The sequence below is a fragment of the Tubulanus polymorphus genome, chromosome 3 (genome assembly GCF_964204645.1).
Source record: "Tubulanus polymorphus chromosome 3, tnTubPoly1.2, whole genome shotgun sequence".
In the NCBI taxonomy this organism is placed as follows: Eukaryota; Metazoa; Nemertea; class Palaeonemertea; order Tubulaniformes; family Tubulanidae; genus Tubulanus; species Tubulanus polymorphus.
Genome location: NC_134027.1, coordinates 20862609 through 20886536, shown reverse-complemented (window position 1 = coordinate 20886536; position 23928 = coordinate 20862609). Strand labels below are relative to the sequence as shown.

The window sequence follows — 23928 nt, the reverse complement described above, 5'->3', positions numbered from 1 at the left end:
TTTTTCTGTTCGAAAGGAACATCCCCGCGGGCACACCTAAATTTCCGAAAAAACTACATCATCCGCAAACAGTCTGGTGATGTCTGTGAATTTCCCTGCAGTGGTAGTGTTGTCATAAAACCAGCATCTCTGTGCGCTAAACGGCTTTTGGAAGAATTCTTAAATGTATACTTGAATAACAGGCGCGTTATAGGCTGACATTTTTAGAAAAGAATCATCGCCAAAATAGTTTTAAGAAATCCAGTGAAGAGGGCAGAAGTAACTCCCAAAAATTCTTACGAGTTGCTAAAATGCCCTAAAGGACACGACTCAATTGCCAAATATAAAAAGGGCAGTCTCAAATTGCCAAAAGATCCCGTAGCCTACCTATAAACGGTACGGGTACTGCACAAAAATTCAGAAAAAGGCTCCCTTTCTTTGCCATTATCATGACCTGATCGAAAGAAAGTTACACAAGCAGTGGCAAATCATTGCTGGTCATTTGTTTAGAATCACTCACTGCAAATTATCCATTTTTCAAAATTGTCTACCCCGCGCCTCAAGGCGCCCGCTGTGCTGTTTGTCACGTGTACCATAATACAGCACTTTATGAGATGTTCTGGGACCCGTCTTCTTTATTCCTCATACCTGCCCCTAGATTTGGGGCGGATTTTTTATCTATCTTGTCATTAGGGCTGAACAGATCGACAAGAGGGCTTCACGGTCGTTTCTGCAACGCGCCATACGTGTATACACGTGCTACACTATCTATGATACACTGCCTGCTGTACAACATGTGACTCGTTAGAATACATGCCGCCGTACACGTGAGAATATCTGTCAATCATTCGACATCGGCGTAATCCGCCGACTAATCTTAACCAAAATATTAAGAAAGTCATATCTTTATTCTATATATGAAAATATACGACTTCGTATTTTTACTATAGACTATAATATGGTCAAAAATTGAAAGAAACGTTTAATTACTTCGAATTAAAAAGATAAATAGAGAATGCCTGACGCATGGAGGCGTGGCTAAATGCTTGTTTGCACGTGAGTGAAAGCATGACTTGCGGCGATCGCTACGTCTGCTGTTCGAGAGTCCAATCGCGAAGACGCTTTCACTTGAATGATCATGTTAGAATTTACGAGAGTTAGTAGTTGAACGATGTCGGTTTGTAACTCTAGCAGACTTTCGACTTCTAATCGACGAAATAGTTTGGTCATGGAACCCGACAGTGATTTGGATCCTTCATTTCATCATCACCACCACCATCATCATCATCACGGCAGCTCTTCAAGTAGCGGAGCCGGTACCTCGATTTCAAGAACTCTTACCCCCCTTACTTCAACTGACGAATCAACTACGCAATATCATCGCAGTCTAAAACACCCGGACAGGTAAGCATTAATTTAAACAGTTTCCTTACTAGGGTTTGCTTTGAAGTCTACAAATTTTTAGAGTAGTTTTTAGATTTATTTTCTAGATCCTTGATATTATATTATAAATCATTCATTTTCGGTGATACTAGGCGATGCATGCGTTATTTCTCTTCGCGTCAATAAACTTTCAAGTTTGTTTTTCTACGATATCGTGTTGAAATACACTGAAGGCACGGTGTTTTTGGGTACTCGCTGGTCTGCTTGTACAGCCTCAATCATGCAGTTACCCTATCAATTGATAGCAAGAAAAAAAATCTACTCAGTTGACGAGGCGCAAATATATGATGAAGATCATCCGGAAATGTTGTCCTCATTCAAAATATCATAGTAACCATCGATCGCGCATGCCACTCAATATCTGTATTTTCGATCGCGCATGCCACTCAATATCTGTATTTTGAATTAACGGACCCCCGATAAACGTTGGTTTGTAAACGGTCCATCTTCAAGGTATTCGCAACTAAATCAAAAAACATTTCGATTAAACATAAGCGATTAAGTTGCCATCGCGTGGGCCATTCGGCTTCGTAAAAGCAGTTGTATCCCTGGCAGGATAGATCGGAACTAATAACTAACTGTATATTTATACATTGTTTCGTCACACGTGCATTGGTGAAAAGTGTCACAGAGAATTGCGAGTAAACCTGTCCTCGATGTAAAAATGATTCATTACAGCATGCATTGTCTATGATTACACTTATGCGTCGTTGTAGTAATTTCAGTAAGATAACATCCGTCGTTTTGATGCACGCGTACTATGACACCCTAGTATTTCCGGAGACACTCATGTACGCGTGGCCTACATACGAATGTTATTTGATTGCTATTCGAGATGTATTGAATGAACTATAGCCAACGAGCGTGTTGATAACGAGAAGTGTTTTTTGCGCTCAGTTGAAGTTAGAATGTTTAATCGTTCGAACAAATACCTTTCTAGAATATTCACCCTAAGCAAAATATTGCGTTTAACATGGCAGTACTGAATATATGAACCGACCTAGATTCTTTAGAAGTGCGAGATGTATAGTATCCAGTCACAATCTCAAAATAATCGAGACTCTAGCTTTTCTGAGAGAAGGCGCTGAGCTAGGCCCGAGATTCCGTAATACTATTGTAACCGTTTCTGGTTGAGTATTTTTTTTAAGGAACCACTATCCAGTCGTGCAGACCGACGAGTTTTATTGTGAGAGGCCCGTATAGTCGGGGCATGTCGATTTTCATGAAAGTGGAACTTTTTGTACGTAGCGCAAGGGGGTCTCGAAAATGTCGGCCCCATGGAATGCTCGCGCAGAAATCTTTTGAGAAATTGCCGATGCAAAGAAAAACTATCTAAAAAATGTTGCTTCTTTTTCCCGCAACGTGGCTTTTCGAATCAAGTTTGAAAAAGCATGTGGATATTCCAAACGAAAACGAACGAAAACGTGTTACTAATGAGTCCTTTGAAATCGATTTTAGACTCGATTTAAATAGAGTTAGATTACTGCCGAGAACATTGTCATTCGGATGTTGAGCCGGCCTGGTCAGGTTACTTCGTTATACACAAAACAGAAACTTGATGCGTGTAAATTTCTTTTCTTTAGGTCTCTGAATTTGAACCTACCCATGTCCGTGGATGACTATGAACCTCACCCGAAACGCCAGAAAACTTCGCGGGTAAGTTTTCATATTCTCCATCGTCGGTAGATGGCGCATGGGTGCAGACGATTTATACTAAACATATGCGTGTACATGCGTTTTATTTTCAAGGACCCGCAATCCCACAGAATTATCGAGAAAAGAAGACGAGATCGAATGAATAATTGTCTAGGAGATTTAAGCAAACTGATTCCTTCATCGTACTTAAAACAGGTGAGACTCAATTTGTGGTGTACAATCGATGTGTATCTCGGCAACGTTGGGCATATTAAAAAACGACACCATACGCAATTACGGAACATTTCTGGCGCCAGATATTTTCTGCGGAACAGTTTTGGATTCTTGTCAATAAGAAAGAAATATTCATTTTTAGTCTTCCGTCGTGTTTTCATGAAAATTGGACAAATAAAACCGAAGTTATTTGTTTGTTATGCCAGTCTTGATTTTCAATCTAGTAACTTGCTAAAGTTTTTGTTCCGACATCTCAATCTTCTCGCGATTTACAAAAGTTATATTTTTCCATTTATTCCATCATTCAAATCAAATTCATCACAATTTTCACCTCCTTTTTTGGGACATAAATCCCAGCGGACTATTGCGTTCACTTTTCGTCCGTCGTCCGTCCGTTCGTCTGTAGACGGAATCCAGTTATTTTGGGAAGTTCTGAAGACGCTTCAATTTAATGTCTTTATATTTGGGTTACACATGTATCTACCCTAGACACATCTTCAGCCCAAAGACTGGCCCTTTCAGATTCAAGATGGCCGACTGGCAGCCATTGTTGTTCGCCAAAATCAGCACTTTTTACACATATTTCATGTTTTCGAGGGAAATTTTAAAGACACTTTGATCAATTATCTTGATCTTTCATATGTATTTGTATCCCCCAAAGGCCCATCAGCATAACATAAATTGTGTCGATCGGATTCAAGATGGCCCTCCCGTGACAATTTTTTGTGCCCAAAAGGCCAATTTTGCTCCGAATTCTGAGTCCTGTAGCTTTCTACTGGTTTGCCATTTTTCATTGAAATTTGTGGTAGCTACTCTGTGGAAAGGGATCTGCAATAGCTGAGACAGGTATTTTTGATCAGCCAATTATCACCAATTAGCGGCCATCTTGGTGTCATCAGTACTCATTAGTAGGTGGAAAAAAGTTTTTCCACATTATATTGATACCTAAGCATATTTTGTTGCCACAATCGATTGCAAAGTTGTAGCTCATAACGTTTTCTATGACTTGGTGAGTTTCAAGGTCATTGGTTATTTTATATGGACACCAGGGGGCGTTGAATAATAAGTGAACTTAGTATTTCGATATTATATTCGTACCTATGCATATTTTGTTACCACAATCAATTGCAAAGTTGTAGCTCATGACATCGTCTATGATTGTGGTGAGTTTCAAGGTCATTGGGTTTTGCATATGGTCACCAGGGGGCGTCGAATAGTAGAGTAACTAAGTTGGTAATGGGGCATATTTTGTTATCAAAAATCAAAATCGTAGCTGCTGACATGTTCTATGATTGTTGCGGGTTATATATTGAAATTTTTAGATTGATGAGCTTTTGAAACCACTTCCCAAGTGGGCATGGTGTCCCTGGGCCCCTAGTTATTTTTTTCCGCAGTCCTTTCGAGATTTTATGTGGAAAATACTCATATTCATTTCTCCCTGTTCCCTTTTATTTGCCTCGTATTATTAAAGTTTTCTTTCCTTCGCATTCCCATTTTTTTGCTTGAAAATATCCGTACTCAAGTAATTAGATAATAGCCCGTTAGGGTTACCATATTTTGCACGGTGATTTGTAAGATTTTCAAGCGCACAGATTGAATTAATTTTCATTTTCAAATTTTAAGGGTCAAGGAAGAATCGAAAAAACGGAGATAATTGAATTAGCGATTGTACATATCAAAAGATTGCAGGCTATGATCAACTGTTTAGAAGGTAAATGAGAATACACGGATGTTTTTTACACGAGGTTATTGCTATATTATGGTGGCTGATTCGGAATAGTAAAGAGCAAACTATGACGCTCGATATCTGCCAATTCTTTTCCCCCGAAAAACACGAAAACGCCACGTTAACACGTCTAACTTTTCGTTTTTCGACTGACGTTAAAAAAAGAATAAGTGGAGATTTATTCATTTTTCAACCTACTTAGGACTTAAGTCTCAGCAGGCTATTATTGCGTTCACTTTTCATCCGTCGTTGGTCCGTCCATTCGTCCATCCATTAATGAAGCTTTGAAGGATTGTCTTGATTTGATTTATGAAAGTATCCAAGCTAGTTACATCTTCAGCCCAACAACAGCACTGGCCTGATCAGAATCGACTGGCGAAATCAGCACCTTTTACATATATTTGAAGTTTTCATGGAACATTTTGATGAAGACTCTTTGAGTAATTACGTATGTTGATCCTTCTTTATGTATCTGTATTCCCGAAGGACAATCAGCTGAAAACAAATTAGGTCGACCGGACTGTTGAGCATTTCAAACCACTTCCCAAGTGGGAATGGTGTCCCTAGACCCCATATATACTGTACATACTGTGAAATTCCGGATTGAAATATAAAACGTTGAAGTTTGAAAAACTTTTGGATTTTCAAAAGGTTAACACTTTTATTGTAGAACAGATAACTATGTTCTAGCAATTTGTGTTATTTCAAATATGCTTTGAATATGATAATCGGAGGAAGTTAGTGTAGTACCAGCAGGTAGCAAATGCAACCTTCTCGCGTAATCAAAACCCTGACAAGCTAGGGTGCACCCAATGATTTATGTATTATTATGATATATCTATTATTATGCTTTCTATGTTGCATTCTGACCTTTGACCCAGTTTTTTTTTCATATATGCACCCAATAATCATACTATACCACGGAAATCAGGGAATTGTTGTTACTAGTTGGGGATCGGGATGGTGGTCAAAATTTCCCTTGGTTTGGACATGCCCTTGAAAAATCCTGACTACGGACCTTGGTTGGAAGGTTCAAGAGTCAGAAAACTGGGACAATTGGTGGGCAGGAAGTACTTAAATTTACTAAGGTTTTTTTTAATTGCTTGGATTACGGACATCCCAACCCGAAAGTGGAGGTGCCGTGTGGGCCCGAATCGAAACGAGGATTTTAGTTTACATCAAATGTAAATGTACGTACATGTATTTCGAAGAAATAAGCTTTGGATGACAGGAGCTAGGGGAAAAATAATAATTGCTCCATTTCAAAATCTCATACGATGACGGGGCAATGCAGATAACGCGTGTCAACCATTTTGAATTTAATTTAATTAGATATATTCAGCAAAAACTCACAAAATATCGTACAGCTGCCAAGTTGTTGCTTGTCTAAAGATATGAGAAAAATAGGTTAATCGTGGGACAGAAACAAAAATTCGGCGGGTATCATTGAAGAAATAGATTGCTTTTTGTTGCTCTCAATTACGTAATTTTTCGGCAACGGGTCCGTACTTTATGATGGCTGATAAGGGCCAAACGCATTAATTTTTACACGACCTTGATTATAGAAAAATGCAAAACGAAACCTATAGAGCAAAAACGAAAACTTCGTTTTTGCTACCGCGCATAAACGAACTTTTCGCCAAAACGAATATTATGGAGCGAAAAAGGAAAAATCATAGAGCAAAAACGAATATTTTCGTTTTTGCTCTATAATATTTCGTTTTTGCGCGGTAAAATTCGTTTTTTCTAGGGTGCAAAAACGAAAAGTTCGTTTTTGTCTATAAGTTTCGTTTTGCGTTTTTCTATAATCGAGATCGTTTAAAATTTACTGTTATTATTAAAAATTATTTGGCCCTTATCAGCCACCATAGTACTCCGAGCAATTAGAAAAAGCCGAAGAATTCTGTGCTATTTGATGAAGTACTGTAGGAGGAAGGAGCATGGCCGATATAGCTTGCTGGCAGGAGAAAGAACGATTGACGACGTTACAAGGATACCCGTAGTATAAGCCATCATAATCTACTAAAAATTCTTGACCCATTCTAAACTGTAGGTCTGTAGACGGAATCTCGGGCCAGATAGAGGTAGTATAAGCTTATATCAGCTTTCGTGATGTGCACATTGAAGAAATATTATCCGTACTTAAATTGTGAAAATATTCTGTATACGAGTACTAACCGCTTACAAATATAAGTGAAAATGGTTTATATTCACAAAGAAAAAGTATATTACGAAAAATATTCTATTTATCATTTCACGATACTTGTTTTCCTGCACGAATTATTACGAGTAAACTTAAAAAGAACCATACGAAAATCATTACTTTGATGTGGTACCTTTTTCATTGATATATTTACGTATATTTTAGGGGATAGTCGTGACAATCATGACAAAATCATTTGTCACGAGAATTTCCTGATGGGTTTCAAGGAATGCGCCGCCGAACTGATGCGATTCCTGGTCGAAGTCGAAGGCTACAACGCCGCCGATTCAGCTTGTGTCAAACTGAGGAACTATTTGGAAGCGCAAAGTCAGAAATTTGCGAAAAGTAAGTACATGTGGATTATATGAAATTAAGCATCCACCATAGGCCCTATACAATATATGGTGACTGATTTGAGCGAAAGATTCGAAATTCAAGATCTCCACCAATTTTTTAATTAATGTGACACGAAAACGCTGCGTAAAAACGAACTATCGGCGTTCAAATGAATAACGACAAAAATATACTAAGATAAAAAAGATAAGATGATAACAAAGATAACAACGATACATTGTTTCCCACGTACATACGTAGCATACAAGGAATGTTCGTTCAGATTTAAGTTTGATACACATGTACTTACCCAAATGATAGCTTCTGGCGGATAAACTGCCATCTAGATGAATGAAAGAACATTGCTGAATTAAAGAAAAAGTAGAATTTAATTTTCTAACTGATTTTTAATTAGGATCAATCGACATGAAATTAGAAGGGCAGTGCGACCGATCACTATGGGCGGCTGAGGCCGAAACGAATAAGTCAGCGCCATCTGCTGAGTTGTTGGAAAGCCGTTGCGAGGAGCAACAAACGAATTCCGACAACAATAAACAAATAATCGATGCGGATCGATATATTGTAAGAGATCTAAGCGCCAGTTTTGACGCGTCTAACGAGATACGGGGAGGCTGCGAGTCCGCAACATCCGGATTATCGTCGGCTAAACATGAAGAAAACTACCAAATCAACACTGAGAAGAATTCCAAGGAGATATATAAGTTTAAAAACGACATTAAACTTCGTTTTACGTCACGGCGTAAGGAACCAGCCAGACAGAGCGATAGTTCGTCATCGTCGTGTTCGCGTGACGGATCGCGGCCGTACCGTCCCACTCATTGTTTAAAACGTCCTCTGAGCCCGAGTTCGGAAAGTACCGCTTACCCTGTGTCCGAACTATCCGGTAATAGTGCCGACAGTGGAACCAATCCTGACTTGAACGTCAGCGTGTCGAAAGCTCATGACCAGAACAATAAAAACAGCGAGGGCAGTGACGTTTTGGTGCCCGCTTTCGCGTTACACCCGTCCGGTACTCATTACGTCCCAATCGCAGTTCATGTATCTAAATTAGGTCAATGCGGAGGCGGTCAGTCGTCTGTATCGATGTATCATCCGATTAGTATTCCCGTTAATTTTAGCGGATCGTTTATCGGCGTGCGTAATTTAAACATTCAGTCGTCCGTGAAAATTGAAAATGCCAATTCCACATCGCCACCACCGCCTGCCACGTTGAAGTCTAATGACGATTCGCCGACCAGTATCCAATCAGCTGCCGTAGATACTCCGTAATATGTCGCGGTGTAACGCATTTACGTCGGGTGGCTTTGGTGTGCGCCCGCACGTGTCCTAGCATCGGGAGACAATGCTCAGTAATATACATCAATTCAAGCATAGTTGATTGCTCTACACGCGTTTGCTCAGAGCACAGAACAATATATTTTGTAATTGTAACGTCTTTCACCATAGTGATTTCTCAATACTATTGTTGTAACGTCAATAAATGCGTCAAGTGTAAAAAAGCATCTAATATAAAAATGAATGTAAAAAAAGCATTTACGATATGCGCGATTGAAACTAACGAAAATATTTAAAAATATGCGCAACCGTTACATTGTAATTATATTATGATTAATTGTTATATGTGTCAATGAGATGTGAATTTAAACCAATTATCGCGAATTGTTATAAATCATTCTCGTTATAGTTGATTTTTGCCCGTTGAATGGTTTAAAAATCGTTCAACTTCGTTGGCTGTAACTTTGTTAATTCGATTTATTATTACTGATTGTCATGTCGTTTTGATTAATTATCATGCTTAACTTGTCGTAAGGCGGCGTAATCGCCAGGTAAACGTGATTGTAGTTTTTGTACTGGGAACACGTTCTTATTTCCAGAGCCACAACGTTGGGCTGTGTTTGAACATTACATTGATGCAAATATAACTAATGCAATACATATTTTCTCTAAGAAAGCCTCGACCCAAGATTGTTACTTACTGCAAGGTCGTGTATAAACCGTATTCATTGATGTAATGTTCGCCCGCGTCATTATTGTTCGTTTAAATTGCACTCGACTCTTTGATACTACGTAGGGGCTAGATGGGCAGTATGACATGCTGTGACGTCACGTGAATAAGGTCTATATTGCATAATTATTTCTACCACTGATATTGTTACTTAACCAAAGTTCACGTAGACCTATGAACCACATTTTCTCCACAATGCGTGACGTTTGAAACCTATTCTAGCGTATTTGGTCGCTATTATTTCGGTGCTTGCTTTACTCGTTCTTGCGTCCGCGGAAAGCCGTTTTGAAAGGTCATTGTTCACATATGTCCTTGGAAAACCACACGTTTTTTCTCATTGCATTGCTAATTTTTAGTTGCAAACAGTAGTAACTTTATATCGTTTTTATTATGAAAACGCTGACGCTACGCGTATAGCTTTATGGGTTTCAAACGTCACGGGTAAACTCTCCATTCTATTATATTCGCCCTTGACGAAGAGGTGACAGTCCTGAAATAAGAAATGAGGCACTTTTCATTATACGCCTCGGACGATGCAGACTGAACTATGAACTGTGTACACTAATTGCAAATTGATACTGTATATTTTTATTCTAACGAAAAGGAATATATTTTGTTATTGCTATTTGAGATTCGTACCTATTATGGTTACCAAGAACTTAGCTATGTACGGTTGACAAGTAAACATGTGCCCGTTTCGATCTATATATGTATATATATTTTTTTTAACGGTACCCGTGACTTGTTTATTGAAATGCTAAACGATTATCTTGGGTCCGTTGAATTACCACCAAGTTAGCTGAATACAAGGTACATACTGCCATCGTTGCTACCGAGACAAGCACAAATAATGTTGACTTGCTTCACCGTTGTCTACTACTGTTGTGTTTATATTTTGTGAGAACTGATGAAATAAAAATTGTTGGCTTTATTTCATGAAATTAGTCATTGTTGAATGAATGAATGAATGAATGAACGCTTTATTTTCAAGTATGATTTTCAGCATAGTGCACAAAAAGCATAATACAAAATACAGTAAATTAGACTTGGAGGATAGACTCTGTAGAAACTAAGAAATAGTTTATAAAACGGATCCCTCTTAAAAACGGATCCCTCAAAAGAGAAAAGTGAAGAAGAAAATGTAATAACAAAAAACACGTTCACAGTCAACCCTCAACACACAAGAATGCACACATAATAAACCATGAAAACAGTTTTAAGATATACCTATCGTATCTGATCATTTAAGCCAGTTGTTTTCTGTAATACTTCGATTATGATCTAATGCATACTTTTAATATAACTATTATTTCAGTTTGAATTAGACGATACCTATATAATGTAATCATTCAGAGCAAAGTTGTTTTCTTTAATTTTTCGGAAACAGCTTGAATTTTCCATATTTGTTAAATTGTGACTGATGTAATTGCAAAGTAAGGGGCCGGATATTTTTACTGACAATTTTCTTCTTTGGCTATTGTAAGAAAGGGTTTGTAAATCTTGACGTCGCCGAATATTACGACTTTGGATTTGAAAATTTTCGCTCCAATAATTTTCGAATGATTTCGGTAATTCAGAGTAGACGGATTTGTTGATAAAAATGTACCTAGCTGAAGTTTATTAATATCTTTGAGCTTAAGGATATTCAACTGTTTCAATATAGGGTCCAGTGTGCGCCAAATACTAGGAAATAGAAATGTTAACGTAGGTACACATAAATCATGGCGGGCGTAGGTCGACTCGCGACCGCTTGCGAAGCAACGCGACCGCTTGCAACGAAAACTGAAATCAGGCGCAATCACATCTTGGAGTAATCAAATGATTACTCCAACAGCGCATGAACCCGGCACAGACGAGTGACGAGTCGCTGCGATTTCCAAGCGATTTTTCTATCGAACTAAAATCCCACGAAAAACTCGCTCGTCTGCGCCAGGCTTTAGTCGACTTGAATCCGATCGTCGGCGGCGGTGTGTCTGTAAAAGCGCGGAGGTCAGTGTGTTGCGCTTGGGTCGGATAGACGGTCGCGTCGCGTCGCAGTACATGTGCGACTCGCGTCGCTGGCAGACGCGATGCATTGGTCAATACCAAACAGTCACAACGCCTACCTACGCCTGCCTCAAGAAATTACTGAGATCCGTCAACGTTATATGGCACGTTTTATGACGAAGTTGATGATGTATGTTTTAATTCTAAACGGATATGAAAAAAAAAATATCTTGGGTATAAAACTTCGATTTATAATCCGTGTTTTAAGAAAAACATCGTTATACCGCCAGCGTTGAATCTGGAGGAGCAGGGCGCTTACATGTGGAAATCAGCTGGAGTACCGTGACACGGCGTGCAGCCAGAGGCAGATTCATGGGTCAATTTTGACAATCACACCAAAGTAATTGAAACACGTTATTGGAATCAACCCTAATCTACAGGGATGCAGGAGAGACGCTGATCCAGAGGGGGAAGTCATGATCCTACTCAAGACAAAGCCGGCAGACAGTACCACATAATCGGTAACATATTATCTTAGGTTTGGCCAAACAATGTGCCGTACAGGCCCACTATCATTAGAGATTTTAGTCGGCAGTTTAACATTAACATTTTTTATGAACCCCTTCTGGAAAAAATCCCGGATCCGCGCCTGCAGGGAAACTGTAGGGTAACTAGCGGAATATCGTCGAAAAGCCTATACAGGCTCCTAATGAGACATTTTCGCAAATATAAAAGTCGGGCATTCTGTGGCACGTGATTCGAGAACCGGTCTCAATCAATGCTGCTGTTAAGCTGCTTCAAGGCTCTCGGAAATTTACATGGCAACACAAGTGAAGTTACAGTCCTCTAATATGATCAAGATTGACCCTCAATTCGTGCCAAATCTCATTTCAACTATCAAACGTACACAAAATATTGATAGAAAGTTAATGAAGTCAATGTACGTTCCTCAATATTCGAAAGTTCATATCGTGCAAATATAATCTTCCAACCAGCCTGAACCTGCAAGCGACTGATCGGGGTTAACTTTGTTGACTTCCTGAATTATTACTTGAATACAGAGATTTTTGATATAACAATATTACATGAGTATAAACAATAGTACATCGTTCCGGGGACGCAGTTGTTTCTCATTGAACTGGAAAAATTTAACGATTTAATTTTGTCGTTGAGTTATTCATTGTCGACAATATCAATAAATTCTTAATTTTCTTGTTCTATCATGATATTCTCAATAATAGAAAATTTCTAAAGATTATTTAATTGGCCCTGATTCAATTTATTCGATTAGGCGATGACAATGGATCGTGCGATAAAAAAAAGAAGATTAGGAAATTCAATTCGGACAAATTCTTTCGTCAATACGTGTCAGATATACCTCATCCTCTATTGTTTGCGAACTAATTATCTGAATTGTCTGAATACAATCGACGAGAAATCTCATAACGCTTAAAGGTCCTATTGTTGTTTTTGCTGGGGATATTTGGAAATACGGCTACATCCCTGATAATGATAAGTAGCAGATTGCGCGGTTTATCGTACGCTAACTACCTTATCGTTTCATCATCGTGCGATTTCATGTTCTGTTTTAGCCTTACCGTGATGCCCCTGATACGATGCGTCGTCTTGCTCGCAACGAAGGCTGATCCCATTTATTGGTGAATTCACTGATCAGTTGTCAAATATACGAATTTCTGATAGGATTCGTGAGCAGCAACAGTTAGTTCGTGGCTTATAGTAGCAATATCTCTAGAACGTGCGGCAGTTGTTCTCATCCCGTTCACGTCTCGTTTGATATATACGCCTAGATTCGCTGTGTTATCGTCTTCGTTTTTGCAACGACCGCCGTTATCTTCGTTTCCCCTTTCATAGATATGCATTTTCTAAACGATCTTGGATGTTACTATTAGTTGTCAGTACAATCGATTTTTTATATCATGGTGGCATCTACGCGTATTCTTTGCCTTTGATTTTGATAGTTACGTAAAATTCTATCTAGACCTACTATTTAAAGGTCAAGAATTGGTTTCATCCAATAAAGCTTTAAAGACAAAACGTACAACGAAAATGCTTGTAGCAGTTTCACTTTAGCATTAGCAACTTTCACACTTCCAACCTCTGTTGCCGTATGTTTGCCAATTCCTGCCAAACTAAAAGATTTCCTGTTTGATGTGTTCAGCAATTTTCAATTGTGCAATTGCGTTATAAACTTTTACATATATCTTTTCCTGGGACGGGAAATTCGTGAATATTTCTTTGCAGTAATCAACTGCGCGAACAAACTACGAAATATAGATTATGTGACAAGCGGTACACAAAAAATCTAAGATTCTTGGGATCAAAACTCGTTTAAATACAAAGGAATAAGGTATCCGCCTTATGATATCCGAGTAAGGTGTTATACATTTCACATAAAATAAACTGTCATAAGAATATTTTACGATTTTAAACGGTTTTCTGAATAGATCGGATCCGGCTCAATCGAAGTCTGATATTATGGTATTCGTTCATTTTCCCTCCGGTTATTTTCCCAGTTAATTTCCCTTAGTCATTATCCCTCTGATCGTTTTCTCTCCTCAAACGATCGTTTTCCCTCCAAAGAATATAATGTTATAAAAAGAAGGGACTTTTGTATGTTCACTTTTCTAAAATTGATAGAAGAAAGAATCTCCTATATCAGTATGTATAAGGCAACTTATGGATTCATAGAGAAATACTCATTTTAGTTTTAAAAAGAATAACTGCGGTCAACAAAGCGTTAATACATTGAATAATTAAATCCTGTGATCTAAGAGACAATGAGGATTAATTAGATTAAAGGTTTTATTAAATAAAGCAAATTGCCTTGCTATTGTCAGAATGAGTCAGGTGGAACTTGAATTTAGCTCACATGCTTAGGCAACATTATATTATACTAGAAATTCTGTTAATGTCCATCTATCAAAAATGAATTTTCATAATCAAATCATTTATTTCCACTTATTTCATTAATAATATTGAATTGAACATTCGGAGGGAAAATGTATTTTTTGGAGGGAAAGTAACTGGAGGGATAATGATTGAGGGATTTTGTGTGGAGGGAAAATGGCCGGAGGGAAAATGACAATGAATCGATATTATCCATACACTAAAAACGGCACAAACTTGAGAACTTATTATTAGTGTAATATATAGATAATGTTAGTATTTGTTCATGACACGCACGTATGTCAACATCATACATGAGGGAATGTATAACAAACAAAAGGCCACCCAGTAAAATAAAGACAGGGGCGGATTAAGAGGGCTCCTATTATTTTGTCTAGATAACTTTGTTGCTTTATAATTTTGTATTAGATTTTTTTATATCCTCGAAATGGCACCACCGTTTCCTTGTAGTATAGGGGACGAATTTCACATTCTTTTACGATGTCCTCAATTTTCTACCACAAGTGAAAGAAACATCCTATTTGATGGCTACACGCAAATGAATTGGGACTCACAATACATAGGCGTGAAAACAAATTTTCAGCTAACATTTTCTCTATTCCTGACGCAATTAGGTTTTTCATGCATTTATGGTAATTCGTTTGTTTTCCAAGGACAGGCTAATTGTTGGGAATTTTTTTTTTCATACTGGCCATTGTTATATGTATCAACATTCCTGTTTTTAACTTCTTCCATATCATTTGTACACCTTTCGAGGAAACTTAAGTGGCACCAATTTCCGGACTGTGATTTGGTCACGAATATCGCGTGCGGACTAAAAGGAGACTAAAAAGTCTTCTTGCCGCGATATCATATTTAACTGATCAGCTAAGAGATAAGCTATTGAACGAAGGTCGTCTAAGATGGTCTTACACTGGCCTCTGTACCGTATGCAATATATGAAATGGGAATATTAATTCATGTATTTGTTATTGTTGGCTTCGAGGGCAAACAGCCATGTGCTTTTTCATCTTGACCTACAACATACTGGTTGGCAAACACAATTAGACTCCATGTATTTACATGATTGATCAAAGTGCGCAGATCATTACCTTTTATCATGTTATCTATCGCAAGTCTCTAGGACTGGTTGGTAAACTCACTATAACGTCACGTGCAGGACCTCTAGAACAGAAGGAGAATTTGCCCGTACAAATCCTTTAAAGAAATGTTAAATATAAATGTGTTTCGCAGTAAAGTATTGAGCTAAAATCCATTACCTGTCTAAATGTAGAGTATATACACATAAATGTAGTCAACAATAACGTAAATGGTTGAAAAATGCGCGTTGCTGCATGTCCTTGTCAACCTATTTTTGGAGGCAAATAATCTGAATATATCCGCGGTGTACAGGTGTCGATTGAACTTCGATTTATCGAAGGATTATCTCGATCTAATGTCCTACGCGTGTTCTTCTTGCCCTGATGAATTTCATATCAATAGTCAGTATGGTGTAAAGAAGGGGATTGAGAAACGAGTTGATCGGCAAAAATAGTACCGCCAGCCAAGCCGCCACTTGAAGCGGTATTTCAACCCGAAGCAATACACAAAACTGAACGATTATCAGCTGAGTCAATCAATATTTTCACTTTGTTTCTATCTTTATCCAATCCAGAGATATGAACGAAATAAAAATATTAAACGGGGAAAAAATAGGGACAAAAAATTCAACAATGCGGACCCGGCGGGTACCCAAAAAAAATGGCGCCTGGAAACTGTAAAAAGGCTTATTGGCAGCCAACAACATAAATTACAAAGATTGATCACCAAACTTCGTCGAGCTAGAACGAGTTCGGTGGGATCGACCCTACCCGAACCAGATCTACTCACAGATGCGAGCCTGTACATTTGCAAATATGTCGTCATCACGGCAGCGAGTAAGATAGAGTTCGTAACGGCAAAAATAGCGAAAGAATAGTGCCATGCATCGACATCAATGGAAATCAAATTCATCGGTAAACAAACACCGGTTGTTCCATAGAAATTGTTCCCAAAATATGATAATCTTGAGAGTGGTAACAAAGAAATTGAAGATATGAATATCCAACTAATGCAACAAATGATGGGCACGTATATAGGAGATGCAATCGGGCTTCTTGAAAATGGATTATTGATATTTGAATATCGATTAATGGTCAAAATGAGTAGAAATGTTAATGACCCTTCACAAGAAATAGTAACTATAACACCAGAAAGACGGCAGATTGAGCTATTCATCCACGTTTCTGAATTCAGGAAATAGATGCCTTTATAAACAAAATCAGCTCCTGCGATGAAGAACAAATATATGGACATAAGAAAATCACTGGCTGCAATATTGATAACAAGCACGTCCGATGTGTAATAGGTTACAGATGATGAAAGTCGAATTGATCGAATACGAAATAGAATGACAATACTGTTTGCAAAAAACTGAAAGCAGCAATGACCCAGATGATAGCTATCAGGACTGGGTTACCCATGAGATCGGTACAGGAAGAAAATTGATCAGCTTCGGGAATGCAATGGTCGACTTGCTGGCCCGTGCAGCAAAATTTGTAAGCATCCGATTTTAAGAAAAATAGAGAGGTCAAATTGTCGAAAATGTTTTTATCGGTAGAAATGAATTGAGAGTTGTTAGTGATATCGAGGATTTGAAGTGCAGCCAACCCCGCAAATGAATATCTATAAATAGAATTGATTCTGTTGCCGCTGATATTGAGCGAATGTAACGCAGATAAACCTACGAACGCATTTGCATCAAGTGCTGATATGAAAAGCCCACTAAGGTCGAGTAATCGAATAGACACTAAACCTTGAAAACTACCATCGACGAGATTTTCCAGCGGATTTTGGAAAAGAATTAATGCTTTCAAATTATCTAAACCTGCAAATGCATTTGCAGGTAATGAAATTATATTGTTATGGGATAAGTCTAATGTATAAAGATTATGGAGGTCCGAAAACACGTTTGGAATTATATATGACAATTCATTTCGTGAAATATCTAGTAAACGAAGATAAAAGAATGACAAAAACGTGGATGCATCCAATCTGATGAGGTTATTCGATAATATCAAAATCCGTGCTGACGCTGAGAAAAGAAGGGTAAAATCGGTTAGGTGAGCATTGTTACAATCAATGAAATGACCTTGACAATGGCAAGAATCGTGGCACGTCACACAGAAGGCCTCGTCGTCAATAGTATGCTTACAATTTACAACACCGTCGCAAACTTCTGATTGCGGTATACACCGATTTTCCTTGCCACATTTAAACATTCCCGGGCATGATATATTCCAGCAGTTTTGCTCATCTTCTGAATTGGGACAATCCGATTGGCCATCGCAAATTTGTCGGATTGGTATACAATATGATTCTGGACATTTTACAGTACCAGCTGGACATTGAAATTTTTCGCATTCCAATATATGCTCAAGGTTTCTGCAAACTGGGTAAATATATGACATCCTGTCAAGAATACATCGGTGACGTCTAGAATAACAATGGGGCGAATTAAAAGAACATCTTTGTTCGTCGTATTCTGTGCAGAGATTTGAGAAGTTAGTCGTACAGTAGTTCTCTTTATTGCAATGTACCACAGGATTGAGAGTCACATTAGTTGTCACCAACTCGTCCTCTTCAAGGCTTCCACTGCAATCAACGACACCATCCTGATGCAACTGTAAACTGATACATTGTCCACTGTTACAGAGAAAACCCTGACACATTTCAGGATTGCATCCGATCTCATCGGAGCCGTCCTTACAGTTTGCTAATCCGTCACATCGGTTAGACCTAGCGACACACTGACCACTGGTGCAACGGAACTCATCGGCTTGACACGGAGGATGAATGCACTTTTCATCCGTGCCATCTGGACAATCGAGTATGAAATCACAAATACCACTAATTGATGACACATGACCATCGTCGCATTGGAACAGGATTTGTGAACTAATATCCGTACAATTGAATTCATCTTCTCCGTGTTGACAGTCATTTCTAGAATCACATACGCGATGATCGCTGATACATCGTTGGTCGTTACATTGAAACTGCCACGATTTACAACCGCTTATAAACGCTAACTCTACATCAGTTATATTGTAGGAACATAACACCGAATGTATGGTGTCTATATCGGTCGCATTACTGACCGTTTTAACAGACCATTCCAAAGATTGAATATAAGTGACTTCATCTCCAGTAAGAGTTGCTTGTATAATCTTGGATATGTTTTTCGTCGAATCAATTGTGAGTATTGTCCCATATTCGTACCGATATTGAAATGTATCTATTAAAATCTTAATTTCAAATTCACTAAACGATGTTACTGAACCGATTTTACTCCGAATCATATTACACATTTTGCTTGCTCGGCTGATATCCATTATTTGGTAACATTGTCTAGCCATGCATATCCAACCAAATAAACAGGGTGAGTCGATGGAATTGCCTATCGTTGAAGGGAAATCATCATCGGTTGAATTTGTTCGAACGTCATTTGCAGTCGAATTATCGCCACGCAAAATACCTGTTTCACAAATGAAACTCGTGTGTGTTTCCACGATTTGACAGGGGAATCGAACCCAGTTTGCTGATCCACGTGGGTTATTCAGTATCATCGCTGTACACGGCATACCGACGTCATTCATCGGTTGCTTTCTCGAAGGAGATAGCAGACCTCGAATTACTTCTGGTATCGTTTCGTTATTAGTAGGTTTATACCACTCCGTGTAGCTTAATGGTTTTCCATCAGTCCACGTATAGTAACCGGCGTTCAACTAACAAACAAAAGGGAACAAAAAATATTACTTGTTGACGGTCATATTGTGTCCAATGGCTCATTCTTTGAAAAGCAATAGAAAACTTATCCTTATATACCTGAAGTTTCAGTCCTATCATCATTATCAACTCTTGTGAATAAGCTTCTCTTAGAAATGCTGTAGCGAATAATCTTTTTATAGCATTCATTTCATCGTTTGAGTTGATGCTGAGCAGATGTCCCGCGTACTCCTCTCGACAGTGTATTTCAGCATTCTCCCAATTCTGACGTTCATCTGTTATATATATTTGATGCATGAAAATCCCGAGTATAGAAATCCTGATTTGCAAACGTCAATCGACCGTTTCATCCGCAAAACTGTATGCGAATTGAATTGAATTTGAAATTTATGGATGTATTTTCCTACCTCGAACGCAAGGTAGTTGGATACTATTGAATGTAACACCAGCCACTGCAAAATTGCCGCATATCTTGTTTTCGTGTAATTTCTGTTTTGATAACCGTTCATCATTGATATGTTCTTTCACAATAATCGGATCTGTATCTTCCGGATATGATTTCTCACACGCTACCTTTGCAATATATTTGATCAGAAACTTGAAATATATGGCCGAATTTCTACCGTCGAAAGGGTTATAAAAACTGTAGGTCTTTGCCGTTCTCGCTTGATACATCGATATGGGATGTCCTGGGAAGGATGGTGATTGGAAAATTCCACATTTGTCTAAGAACAATAAGTCTGTATGTGACCCAGTGTCCGGTTCCTTTAATCTTTCGCATTTATTTCGTAGTTCAGCAATTAATGGTTGTAATCTGAATGATGTATCCTGTCGCATTTCCACAGTGTTCAATACCAAACCGTTATTGAGAAACTGATTCTGCACTCTCAGATATATATCACATGTTTGGAAACGTTTACGAAAACATCGTCCAATTTCATACTGACGTTTCGATAAAATATGTATTGTCTTCAATGGAAGTCGCCGGTTGGCTGGTGTTATCACGAGACAGCGAGACGTTATGTTGATTTGATGTTCACTGTGCCGTAACACGTAACCATCACAATTAGTCGGGCTACACAATAGACGTGAACTTTTTCCTACATAAGGATCTCCGGTTGAGTATGTGTATGCAACTACAATAACCGGCCCACCTGAAGTGACCTGGCTAACGACGTAACGCTCGTATTGACGCGAATTAGGACAATACGGTCCATAGCGTCTGGCTGTGAAATTACCGCCATATGTAAAATCCAGCTCGCTCACACGTCACTGATGACACCGCTAGTTCAAAATCATTTCCTTCGTATATATCGACTTTCCACCTAAACTGATAGTTGACGATGTGATAAGCGAACGGCATTTCTTTCTTCCATGCTGGCATATAAGTGAACGGCCCGATCCGCGTTAATTGTATAGCACGTATCTGAAATTATCAACACAATTTATTTACAAGTATCGTTCACGTTTCCTTCACATACGCTCTCATTATTAGCGTTAATACCTACCGGTTCTACTTTTACGTGTAAATCTGCCATCGAAAGAGTTTCCTTTTGAAAATGTATTTCTACATTTGAATCTCTGCGATCTAATTTCATCAAAACACATAGTACTACGATAAAGCTGTCGGATTTCATACTCAGCGATTTCAGGTAGTTGTAGCCAAATAAGATATCTGTTCCCACAACTTGTAACCCTTCTAGTTTATACACGCCAATGACGTCACCGTATGAAACGAGATCACGCGTCCAGTTGAAGACGACGTACTGCAACACCTCCACCGTGATAGACCAGCAGTGTAAATATTTTGATTGAGTTGTTACATATAAACTTTTGTCCTTAGGAATGAGCACTCCCGATTCGTTATAATAGATCCGAAGCAATGGATTATATACGTCCCAGTCCGATATCTTGTACACCTGAACTAGAATATCTGACTGTAACATTGCACGTGGTATTGATATGAGGGCTTGGTTTGTTTGAGTGTAGACTGATAGAGGGGGATGTCCGGTTTGTTGTCGTATGAGTGCAATTGGTTTAGTTTTGGTGTTTGGTCCATCGCGAATTTCCAGAGTCGTGTCTGGAGGAGCATGCTTTAGGCTTAACTTGATAAAAGTTATGCTCATAGCAAAACCATTTGGAATCACATCCCATTCCACAAACAGTTGACACTTTTTGAAGTGAGAGTACACTTGAAATCTGTGACCTGTCTGTGTCTGCATTTCATTCAATGTTTTCTTAGATTTTCGACAGGTGTGCTTCATTTTCATTTGGCCTCTTTCAAAGCGATATATCATAAAAACCCGACTACCTTGTGCACCATTGACGTCACTCTTGAACATAAATGAGATAAAATCTTTTTGGCGGGTTTCATATTCCCCATCACCGCAAATTATCGAATCCGACTGATCGATGAAAAGGTAGTCATCCTTGCAGAATATTGACGGTTCGATTGAGTGGTATGCTTGAATGTGAAATGTACCTGGAATGGAGCTGTTAAGGAACCAATAACATTCAACGCCGCGCAATAACTCAGGATAATTCGGTGTAACGATGTAACCAGACGTACAATCGAGTGGGTACCACGTGTTGTTACAAGATACACTTGCTGCTATAGGCGAATCTCCAACCGAGTATGTCCGATCAGCGCGAGCGACGTGAACTTGCCAGACGATCAGTAACGCTATAAACAGCGCTCTCATTCGCTGCTCCATATCGAGCACGACCGAGAGAACTGAACGATGATACCGTGGAGACGAATGGACAAAATTAATAAACCTTTCAAATCCGTCGTTGATACAATATAATTGAATTCTCGAAATAAAATGCGTGAGTAGTTTCTGTGTGCAGTACTTTGCAAACATTTCTATTTTATATTAAAGAGTATGAAATAATTCCCCAAATATCTCATGTCTGCCTGCGGCTAATTCAAGGTGAGGCGTGATTATAACTTGTAATTTCATGCAGAGCAGTTTGCAGTTTAATTTAAATGTATTTTGAGATACATTTAGAGATGTTCTATTGCGTCTAAACGACGGTATAAACCGTAGCCCATTTCTGTAGTTTTTCATTTACCGCATTCGGATCATCATATATATTGTAATACACGGAGCTTTCTGTGTGGAGGGGAATCGTTAGTGTTAACATAGTAAGCTTCACCTTTTCAAAATCACCCTCCCCGGAAGGAATTCGGAGACTGACCCCGGTTCGAAACCCAGCCACACTACCCCGAGTGCGCTGCTACACGCACAGATTATGTATGTTAATTAATACTATCTAGGTAGAATAGTGTGGTAATTGTATCTTTAAAAACAAGGCATAGATGTATGAGTACGTATTTCGCCTTATATGTTTATGGTCATAGATATATTTTGATTGTACATGTTCGTAATATATATTTGCAACTTATTATTATCATAACTATTATTGCTATCACTATGATCAACAATACATCCGAATCGTACTGAGATTCGACTAAATTTTTGAATTCTCGTCCGAGAAAACCAAACTTTTTGAATTCTCGCGCGAAAAAACCATAAGTTTTGCATTTTCGTGAAAGAAAACCAAAAATGGGCCAATATGAAAAACTTTTTTATTCGTTCCTCTAGCCGCACAGAAAAAGTTTTTGGTATGGTCCGAATCAGTCACCATACCTTTTACATGTTATTTTGAAAATAAATGAAATCCCAAACATAGAAACATGTTTGGGCAGTTTACCTCCCGGATCCAGTTATACAGTTTTGACTTAATTACAAAAAACGTCTTAGATCTTATGACTAGTTTTAAGTAGTAAGATAAGCTTTTGAACGATGATGGCCTAAGACTGGTCTTCAAAGTTTGAACAATGAATGTGGAACGGGCCTCTGTATAATGTATGAAAAAGTGATTATCAATTCGTTGATTTGGCATGTTGTGTTTCATCTTGACTACGCCCTACTAGGTGGTAAACACAATAAGATGATTTACATGACTGACCCTCGAAGTTTATAGATCACAATCATTTGTTTTTATGTGTCGCAAGTTGGTAAACAAACTATGACGTTACATAAACGACCTCCATCCGAAGGTAAATTTGCCCTTTCCAATCGTTTAATGAGGGATAACGTTCAACATTTTTTATTTGGCCCCTAGTATGTATGAAATGTGTATATCAACAACATTGTCTAACTATGCTTATCCAACGAAACGTACGAGGTGAGTAGATGGCATTGTCTATCAATGAAGGAATATCATCATTGGTTGAATCGTTGTCAAAGCCATTTGCAATTGAATTATTGCCATGCATGATATCCCTTTCACAAATAAAACTTGTGTGCGTCTCAACGATTTGACACGGGAATCGAACCCAGTTTGCTGATCCTCGTGGATTATTTAGTTGAATTACTTCTGGTATCGTTTCGTTAATAGTAGGTTTATACCACTCTGTGTAGCTCAATGGTTTTCCATCAGTCCACGTATAATTAGCAGTGTTCAACTAAAAACAAAATAGAATGATATATATCAGTATTTGACGGCTGTATTGCATCCAATGGCTCATTCTTTGAACAGTACACGTATTCAAAAAAGAACATAGGTTATATACCTTAAATTTCAGTCCTATCATCATTAGTAACTCCTTCTGTGAATAAG

At 38.4% G+C, this 23928-nt stretch overlaps 1 protein-coding gene across 1 annotated transcript; it reads left to right on the top strand.

The window, feature by feature from the left end:
• Positions 1-1024: 1024 nt before the first annotated feature.
• LOC141901905 (uncharacterized) lies at positions 1025-10503 on the top strand. Its single transcript, XM_074789473.1, has 6 exons — positions 1025-1383; positions 3006-3078; positions 3172-3273; positions 4915-5002; positions 7386-7565; positions 7969-10503. The coding sequence occupies exons 1-6, from the start codon at positions 1151-1153 to the stop codon at positions 8841-8843; spliced, it is 1551 nt and encodes a 516-aa protein (XP_074645574.1). The 5' UTR covers positions 1025-1150; the 3' UTR covers positions 8844-10503.
• The last annotated feature ends 13425 nt before the right edge of the window (positions 10504-23928 follow it).

Bases quoted from the DNA above. Each gene is read 5' to 3' on its own strand.
- LOC141901905 (XM_074789473.1), top strand. From the start codon at position 1,151: ATGTCGGTTTGTAACTCTAGCAGACTTTCGACTTCTAATCGACGAAAT. The intron at 1,384-3,005 runs GTAAGCATTAAT...TCTTTTCTTTAG, and splicing joins AGTCTAAAACACCCGGACAG to GTCTCTGAATTTGAACCTAC. The intron at 3,079-3,171 runs GTAAGTTTTCAT...TTTATTTTCAAG, and splicing joins AACGCCAGAAAACTTCGCGG to GACCCGCAATCCCACAGAAT.